The sequence below is a fragment of the Brassica napus genome, chromosome A3 (genome assembly GCF_020379485.1).
Source record: "Brassica napus cultivar Da-Ae chromosome A3, Da-Ae, whole genome shotgun sequence".
Classification (NCBI taxonomy): Eukaryota; Viridiplantae; Streptophyta; class Magnoliopsida; order Brassicales; family Brassicaceae; genus Brassica; species Brassica napus.
In genome coordinates, this window is record NC_063436.1 from 23,364,719 (window position 1) to 23,374,935 (window position 10,217).

Sequence of the window (10,217 nt, forward strand, 5' to 3'; positions counted from 1 at the left end):
AAAAAAAAATTACTAATAACAAAATTTTCACTATAGGATTAATAGTTTAAGTAATTTATAATATTTTTTCAAATTTTTCATCAAAAAAAATTTGTCCAAAGTAAATATCAAAATTAAGATATTTATGCATTTTTATATGGCATATAATTTAATTTAAAATGATATATATATATATATATATATATATCTTTATTTTTAATACTTATTAAATGAGACTTTCGACTTATATGATTTTTTAATCATTTGTATCATGTCCTAACAAAAAAAATAAATCATGGATCACAAAATTTGAATATGAGACTTTTAACAGTTTTGGTAGTTTATACTCGTTTTTAAAAATTGAAAATATAACATATAAAGAAAAAATTTCATTTTTATTATATGGTTAATATGATTGTTTAATTTATTTTAATAGTTTAAAATTATACAAATATGATATAAGATACCTTCATTTTTATTAAATCTTTATTATTCAAAATCATTAATTGTCATATATACTTTAGCCACTTTAGGAAATTCCGTAATTTTATTTAAGGAAATAGTAAATCACATTAATAATGTATTTATGGTTAGTTTAATAAAAAGCTTATTATATATTTAGATGGACCAAACTATTTCTCTAAGGATTCTAAGAATCATTCTAGTGATGACAAGTGGCTACAAAATAATGTTGTAATGCTTCTCAAATAATATATAGGGGATTTGCAAAAGCAAAAGACTATATATTAAAATCAAAACAAAGAGAAAACTTAAACCATGTAGTATGTGTAAATTTTGTTGGTTAGGTTAGTTGGGGATTTTTTTTTTGATAAAAAAAAGGTTAGTTGAGGATTTGTAATGGCAGAATCGGTTGAAGCGTCGAGGTTGACATGATATAAACGGTTGTATTAGTTTACGTTGATTTTAATTGGGAGTTGAGGTTTAAATGCTGAAATGTCATTTCTGAAGGATTAAACATTTAAATAACTTGATAGTAGTGACCAATGAGTTTTAATATAGTTGGAACAATTCAAACGAAACGATCTAATAATCATCACATGTATATAATTGTTTAATAGATTGATACCATCTAACATACGATGGTCGACACCAATGATGATTCGAGAGGTCCACGTCTCTTGAGTCATTCCACCTTAGTTTTTTTTTGTTAGCGACGTCCAATGTCATTAAATATTATTCGGTTTTTTGAGATTCTTTGCTTCTTGAACTATAAAAAGCAAAGAAAAACTTTAAACAAACTTGATTTTCCTGTGGGTCTTTTATTTTCTTTTCAGTTCCATGGTTTGAACCGTGGGAGGCCCTTCAAATGTAGGCGTCTCTAACCACTACATTACCATAGATGTATAACCTTTTGGTTTTATTATTCTTTCTTTCTAAAGGAAAATTAATATATTTCCAACTTTTCACTTGGAGAAATATATGGGTAGACAGATTTTGTAATATCGAAAATGAAATGTGAAACCTACTCAAACTTTATTTCTGAATCTGTAAATATATATGTTTTCATTTGGAGAAATATATGTTTTCATTAGTTTATTGAGATGTTGTTTTTTAATACCATGACATGTTTTGCATTCAATTCCAATTGGGTTTGAGATTTGAGAACTCCTAGCTGTCATGCCTTTGTTTCCAACACAGAGGATTATACTCATTGCTCTGATTTCAAATGAAGAAAAAGACAAAAGAACTTTGTGAGGGTTCAAGTATGATTACTGCCTAAATATTTTGAATTCTCTAACCGGGATAGGATTTTTGTTTATGACTGCAGTTTCAACAAACTTGACATATTCATATTGTAAAATAATCTCTTTAAATTCTTCCATTTAAAGGAATGGTTCATGATCAGGACTATAAATCTATAAATTATTAATTTTATTACCATTTAGCAAAAAAATATTACCACTTGTTTGATGACATAGTTGTGGACCGTTTTAAGGACTATAGTCACAGTCCACGTTTTATTCCATACAAATTATTTGGATATGAACAGAATAGTAAATATGGCTTCTTTAAAATAAAACTTGTAAATATGGCTTTGAAAAGTAATAAAGAAGATCGTGTAATTAAAAATTGAAAAGGTGATCAGTGAACATATAAATATCACATTACCAAGAATAGAAAAGGCAAATATTTGAATTTGAGTTGTTGTTGTAACTATATAATAAAAAAGTTGAGCGTCGTCAAGAAATGAAAAAATAAAAAGTTGAGTAAAGAAGAGGCTTACAAATGGAATCCATAGTGTTAACTACTTAGCTTTGCTCCGATCTCAATTTTCACTCTATCTATACTACTCTCCTGTCACAAAAATAAATCTGTTTTAATAAAGATTAATTATTCTCATCCAAATTAATGTGTATTCGACTATAAGAAAAATAGTCACCCATATTTTAAGGGAACCGACAGGAACAACAAAACCCATAACTTTTTCTCTTAACAGTACAGCATGATCCAAGAAAAATGTTAACACCCCATATAACTATAAAATTCCCTTTTAATAATGTATCACTTTTATAGAAATTTCATTGCAACCCTTTAATATAGTCAAACATTTTATTTATTTAAAAACTAGTATGTTGTAATAAAGTTTAAATCTAAAGAAAAGTTATGCAAAACAACTATCCAAACTGATGTCTTTCTAAACATAAAGAACTATTCCTTATATAAATTATGATAAAAGCATTCTCTTCTAATTATCCAAGCAGAGTTCTTTCATGACAATGCTCTCGTTTATTAGTGTCCATAAGGTGCATTCCCTAACGTAGAAGCAACCGAGCGCTTAAAATCCACAATGTATATGCGTCTGAACCCGTTGATGGAAAAGATTTGCTAAACTTACCTCTATAACGTGTATTAGGCTTTGCTAATCTGCTTAAGAGCTTTAACCATTATGTTTCTATATGAAGGAGATCGTCAAGTACCAGATACATTCGATAGGAAATCCTAAAACCTGTATGGTATCTTTTCTTGGTCTAACTATGTTGGTTTCACACACACATATATACTTCTTTAAAACTACACTAAAATAACATGAGCATTAAGAAAACAAGACTTTAACGCAAGAGAGGCTTCTCAAGATCAAACTCTCTTCTAAGCACACTTTCTTCTTCATCATCTTCATCTTCTTTTTCTTTTTCTTCATCACCTTCTCCACAATCTTCTTTCCCTTTAGCCCACAGAACAAAGTAGAGTCCTCCGAACATCAACCCCATTCCCGCAAAGCTAATTTCACAACACACAAACACAAGAAAGAAGATACACGACTTTGTCAAATATTTTTCCAAAATATATCATACTTTGATAAGGAGAAAATCTGCAAAAAAATACCTTCCAAGGTTGAAACTCTCTTTCATGGTGAAAGCAGAGACAAGGACACATACCACAGTAGCAATTGGACTAAAGAGAGACACAATCACCGGTCCTTTCCTCTTAATCACCCATGCACTAAAACATATACCTCCTCCATTCACCAACCCTCCCTACAAACAAATTCTTATAACAATGTTTCAACACACTCAAATGTTGCACACACTTTAATAATATGATTATTGTGGAATATATGTACCAGCACTGCAAATCCCACAAGGTGGCCAAGACCGATTACTGATGCACTTCCCATTTCCATACTCCCCTTAAGAACATACTGCAAAGCTACCGTGGAGATCCCACCCATCAAAGTAACAATTGAAATCATAGATATCGCTGGAAACTCGACTAGTACGGATGCCTAATAAAACCGGATTAGCATCGACCTGTGAATGATATAAAATTTCTCTTGTGCTAAAAGGAGGCATGAGGATAAACCTGGAGGACAATACTAGACGACAAACAGCATATGGAAAGGAGGAGACAGATGCAACCTAATATCTTCTCCTTGTCCAAAACGACATGGTCAGGGACAATAGGCAAAGCTTTGACCGAGCTCGATGTGGCTGTAGTACTGTGCATTAAGCTCATAATGAAAGCTCCCATCACACACAACACCGTGCCTCCCATCTTAACTCTACTGTACATACAACTTAGCTTCACTTTCTCCATCCTTAACAAATGTAAAATATTCAAAACCCATTAATTAATAAAACTAGTATTTATATAATTAACAGTACAAACGAACAGAAAAGTAAATGAGTTTACCCAGCAGCCCAAGCAATGACGAAAATGAAAGCAGGAGCGAGATTAGGCATAGCTGTAGCCATTGATGCAGAGGTGTGTTTCATTCCTTCTAAGAATAACCACTGGAACAGAGTCACTCTGTTTCAAACACATAATCTCTCTTGATTAATTAACCACTTGTTTAGTTGTTTATTATCATAAATTCATAATTAAGAAAGTAAGCATCTAGTTATCAAAAGCATGCAGAAATCAAAAGTACTATACCCGACTATAGAAACGTAAACTAGTTTTGTCTTCAACTTGAAACTTAGACTTGTAGGCCACAGTTTCCTGCAAATACCCACCACCAAAAATAAAATTAAAAAACATTAACAAAAATAAAAAGGAATAGAAAAAGGTTTGGTTGAATCAATGAGTTATGGTTTAAAACATAAGAAACAAAGCTACCTTTCAAGGAGAAAAGCAAGAGGGCTGATGAGAACAAACGATGCTAAGGTGCAGAAGATAACGATAAGAAGCGGGTCGACTCCAAGAGACATCAACTGACTCAGTAACACCGAGTTTCCGGCGTAGATCACCTGAGCTAAGACCAACCCTCCGATGATTCCAACTTCTTCTAACGTCCCTCTCTTCATCATTTCTCAATAGTCACAGCGAAAACACACAGAAATATTGAGAAGACAAACAGAAATATAACAGCTTAATCAGATTTGGCGGTGGAACACGAGGTTTCGACTTTTTTGGGGGAGAAACGAAAAAAGCAGAGAGACACTTTAATTCTTTTGTGTTCTTTTCGCTGTTAACTAAAATTAACGAAAACGCTTTCTTTCTCGTATCTTTATTTTGTGGGAATGCGTTTGCTTGAAGTGTAATCTTTCGCTCTATTCTCACTTCTTCCCTTTTGAAGACATCTGTACATTCACTGCATTGGTTTTATGGATGGTCTCGCCATTATAGCTATCTTGGGAACTGCATATTTTTATTAACTCAAAGACTCCCAAGTCCCAAGTTTTAACTGTACTTATTTTAGACAAGAGTCCTCGAATTTTGGTGTAATGAGTTGCATATTTTTGGCTAATATGTGAAATATAACGTTATGTGAAATACAACATTCGAAAATCAAATCCAGTTGATGTTAGCTTAATCTGTTCAGAAATATTTATATTCTTGGGAGCTTATATGGCCTTTTTGTTTTGGAAAAATGAATCATATGTCATTTAAATTCTTTTTTTTGAGCAAAATGTCATTTAAATTCATCTCATAGTAAATGCAATGTATCTATTTTTCTCGTTATTGCTTGTGACACAGCACACACAAAATGGCCAAGTCTATAACGAGAAAAATGCTATTTCCCACCGAAACAAATTCCATGATCAAGTAACATACGTTAACTATGTCTATAACGAATTGGTTTATATATTAAAAAATAATTTGCCTATTAAATATTTGTAAATGAAAATGTGCAAAAACACTTGTGGTGAAGCGTAAAAGAAAAATAAGAAAGAATAACGGAGAACTAGAAGGCCTACACGTCACATTATGTGGGATCCTACATCACTTCCTTTTCCAACGACTTGTGAAGCGCGTCACCGTCTGTATTTTGTCCCCCTCCCTCTGCTTTTTTTTCTCTCATCAAAATGACAAAATCAAATGTGAACAACTAATTTATTTATTTTGCTAAATTATAAATATCATTAATGAATGAAAGTTTGGTTACAACAAAGTTAAACCAGATTCTGTTCGAAAGCTGATTTGTTCTTAGAAGCCGCAAAAAAATTAAAAAACTCCTAAGAAACATGAAGAATTAAACCAAGATAGACCACATATGTCAATCTTGATGTTAATTAAATTCAGAACAGAAGACAACACAATACCCTAATCACAGCGCTTCTTGCACATCAGGATAAACCGAAATGAGCAAGAGTGATAGTTGTAAGGCAAGCTGAACGAACACTCACCAGCAGGTGGCTCCTAACGGTTTCGACGGAGGCGGCAGCTACGGCTCCGGAACACCAAAGGAGGAGGACGTCGAGCAACAGAACCAAAAACTAACTCGGCTTGAATACCAAAATGTGAATTCGATGTGCCGTCGCTGACGGTGAAGAGCAAATCTTATCAAGCGCAGGCAGTATAATCAGCCTCATCCGGCCACGCGACAGTAATTTTGCGACGGAGACATCAAGTCCAAAACAATGGCAACGCCGGAGCTATGAAGAAGCGGGTTGAAGTACAGGAGGAGAGATGATTCCCTCAAAGCATGTGCTCCAACAGAAAAGCGAGAGCTCCGATATCTAGCAATAGACACCATGACGGCGGGTCGTCCTCAAAACCCTAGGAGATAACGTCACAACGCGAGAAGCAAAGCTTCGGAAACAGAACCGTTGAGAAGAACCATGGATGTTGTCGATTGAACTACAATGGAGGTCCTCGATGGTGAGCCTCGTCACCATTTTTCTCTCAGATCTGAGAGGAGAAGCTCAACACTAACCTTGAATCGAATCGAGGAGGAACGGACTGGACGAGACGAAGATGACGGAACAGAGACGGCGATCAACTAATTTATGATTAAAATGCTATAGTTCCCTAAATTAATATCAGTTCAATAAATTTAACCTTAATTCTTTTTCAAATTACCATTCTTAACTAATTAATTTTTTAAAAAAATGCAATATTTTATTTTAAATATTAATTTTTACAACGAAAAAAACACTAGTTATTAGGAACAGAGTTATAATTGCCGTGAAAAAGCCAAAAAGCTTACTATTCATATAAATAGTAATCCTTTTCCAAAATACAGATAATTACTATAGAGAAAAACAAACTGGCACATAGATTATTATACCATGTAAGTAAATAATTTGAAAAAAATACCATATAAGTCTCTCGAAAGGGAGAACTTGTGCTCATATTAGGGTTTCTCAGAAGTCACACGTTAAGAGCCTTCTCGAGCGTACTTTGTGACTAACTTTCTTGTTGATTAACTAGTTAATCAAGTTAATCAATACGAAAGCTTCGTAAACCATCCTGATATTAACTTTGATAATGTTGCTCACGGTGATCAGGTTTTAGGGTTTTGTTGGATGATGGACAGAGTTAGTCCTTTACCTGACTATTTGCTCTTGAAGATACTTTCATATCTTCCGACAAACGAAGTCCGGATCACAAGTGTTTTGTCGAAACGTTGGCGTTCTCTTTGGATGCTTCTGCCAAAACTTGAGTACTGTTGTGGCAATTTCAACACCGAGACATATACAAGAACTTTTCCCACTTCGTTAACAAATCTCTTTTACTACATAAGGCACCAGTTCTTGAAAGTTTGCACCTGAGTCTTGAAATATTGTATCGTGCTTTGAGCAGTTCTAGCTTTGAGATTGCATCAAACCGTAGTCTGCATGAGCTAAATGTGGTTTATGGGTTTTTGTCGCGTTTGAGCTTACCAAGAAGAACGTATGAAACACTAGTGGTCATGCATCTCTCATATGTTTTCCTCAATGTCACTTTAGTTCCAGACTCCTTTAAGGTGCTCAAAACTCTGCATCTTCTATCTATGCAGTACAAAGGCAATGATAACGAATCCTTTACAAGACTTTTATCCAAATGTCATGTCCTTGAAGATTTGCTAATAGAGTACCATGATGCTACACAAACTTTTACTGGGGAGGTGCCTTCCTTACAAAGCTTATCCGTTATATGTTCACCAAGCCAATATTTTTGCTTGAATACTCCGTCTTTGAAGCACTTGAAGATTGAAGCGTGTTTGATGAAATTGTGCAACATTCAAAAGATGCCTCACATTGTAACAGCTGATCTTAAGATCTTAATACAAACCGATCTGCTGGACCTTCCGGGGTCTCTCACATCTGTCAAACATCTCTCTTTATGCTTGATTGCTCCTAAAGGACAGGTACCACAATAGTATTTTTGTCATTTTTATATCCAATATTTTTTCATATATCAATACTATTAAAAGGGAAGGAGTCCTAAAAAATCTACTTAAAACAAGTCATAGTTGGACCATTTCATTTAACTAGAATTCCTATTATTTCTCATACTACTAACTTAATTATTCTTCATTGGCAAATTAGTCATAAAAAATGGTACTAACCTAATTCTCTACGTATACATTTACTATATACGCATTATTCCATCATAATTATTTTGTGCTATTATTAAATAATGTTCACCCTATATTGTATTTATGGTTACTTGTAATTTATTTAATAGTTAATACCTTCGGAGACTATAAACAAAATACAATATCTACGGTAAAAAATTGCATCATTTACAGAAATCAATCATTATTTTATACCAACTTTATTAACTAAATTGATTTCATTAACCCATGTAATATATATGAACACTTCAACATTATCATGATGTTTGTAACTTAATATTCTATGTTGGCTGTATTATTTAATACCAAACCAGTTCCTATACGAATCCATAGTATGATTATGGTCTACATAAAACGGGTTCAATCTTTCCATCTGCTGTATTTTCAAAAAATTGTTATTTATTTTCTGTTATGTTAGATATTTAGGCTAACCAATTATAATTCGGTTAGTGATAACTTCTAATAACTTTGAAAACACTTTGTTATTTATTAACACTATATCAATACTTTAAAATAGGTTAGCAGTAGAATTGTGTTTCAGAACAAAATCTACTTGTTTAAAAACATAATATTATTTTGAAAATAGTTTTGATACTAGGGGTGGGCGTTCGAGTACCCGTTCGGGTTCGGATCGGGTATTTCGGGTTTTCGGGTATTTCGGTATAGAGGTGTAGGACCCGTTCGGGTAATTCTATACTTCGGGTCGGGTTCGGGTATTTTTAGTTCGGTTTTGGTTATTTCGGATCGGGTTCGGATATTTAGATTTTGAAAAAAATTTAAATTTTTCATTTTTTAAATTTCTTGTATTTAAGAATATAAATTTTACTTAATTTTTTTTTTATTTTTAATAGATTAAATGGTTAATAGATTTGGACATAACATTTTAAAACTAAAAATGCATTAATTTAGTTATTGTTTTAAAATTTTGGATCTAACTTTTTGTTAATTTTTTAAATAAAAAAAACTTGACATGCTTTTTAAGTGAGTACGAAATCATTTTTTCCGTAATTGCATGTATATCATATGAACTTAAAGTATGTGTAGTATTAATATAAATATTTTATATAAAATAAGAGATGTAAACTAGAAATATAAGGTTAATTATACATATGTTCGGTTATCTTCGGATATCCATTCGGGTTCGGATATTATCCATTCGGGTTCGGGTATCCAATCTCTCCTAATTCAATACCCGTTCGGGTATTTTGCTACTTCGGTTCGAATTTCGGTTCGGGTTTTTCGGATCGGGTTCGGGTGCCACTTCGGATATCGGGTAAAGTGCCCACCCCTATTTGATACTATGTGTTATATTAAACACTGATATATATATATATATATTTGAATTAAATAATTATATACATAAATTATACTTTTGGTTAACTAAATTATTTATCAACCAAATAAAAATATTCGGGTAATTAAAGTTTTCGTGTTATCCGGTTTATAAATAGTAGTTTTAGGATATTTGGTTATTTAAAAATTGAATGCAATTAATATTTTTAAATATATAATTTTTATTTAAAAATTCAGGTACTCATTTGGTTCTCGATTCAGTTTCAATTTTTCAGTCATAGATATACGATTTGCAATTCAGTTCAGTTTTGGTTTATCAGTTTGGTACGGTTTGATCCGTGATTTTGGATAAATGTGCTAAAACTTATACACTATTTTATATAAAAATTCGTTTAAAATATATTTAATTACAAAAATAAATCCGCGCTTTCCAAGCGCGGATCAAGATCTAGTATGAGATTATACTTGGAAATGGCAGGTTCCGCACGAACCAACTGAGATCTTTCACCAGCTTCATCATCTATGTTTTTGGACATGTTATCGAGACTGGCCGAGTTATCTCAAGTGGATCATAAAAGCTTCCCCGAAACCACTTAGCTAACAAGAAGAAAATTACCTTTAGAATATAATGTGATTCTGATCCATGCTTTCAAAACAAATCACAAAATTATTCTCTTTATAATTACCTTTAGAATATATA

The 10,217-nt window shown here is 32.5% G+C and overlaps 1 protein-coding gene across 1 annotated transcript; it reads right to left on the bottom strand.

Annotated features, from left to right (window-relative positions):
* Positions 1-2,869: 2,869 nt before the first annotated feature.
* On the bottom strand, positions 2,870-5,125 carry LOC106444410 (WAT1-related protein At4g16620). Its single transcript, XM_013885882.3, has 7 exons — positions 4,558-5,125; positions 4,375-4,440; positions 4,132-4,248; positions 3,802-4,036; positions 3,563-3,724; positions 3,325-3,476; positions 2,870-3,219 (listed from the first exon to the last, which is right to left on the bottom strand). Exons 1-7 carry the CDS (start codon positions 4,746-4,748, stop codon positions 3,051-3,053), a joined length of 1,092 nt encoding a protein of 363 aa, XP_013741336.1. The 5' UTR covers positions 4,749-5,125; the 3' UTR covers positions 2,870-3,050.
* Between the last annotated feature and the right edge of the window lie 5,092 nt (positions 5,126-10,217).

Bases quoted from the DNA above. Each gene is read 5' to 3' on its own strand.
- LOC106444410 (XM_013885882.3), bottom strand. From the start codon at position 4,748: ATGATGAAGAGAGGGACGTTAGAAGAAGTTGGAATCATCGGAGGGTTG. The intron at 4,249-4,374 runs GTATAGTACTTT...TGTTTGAAACAG, and splicing joins GTTTACGTTTCTATAGTCGG to AGTGACTCTGTTCCAGTGGT. The intron at 3,220-3,324 runs GTATTTTTTTGC...TTGTGAAATTAG, and splicing joins GAGAGTTTCAACCTTGGAAG to CTTTGCGGGAATGGGGTTGA.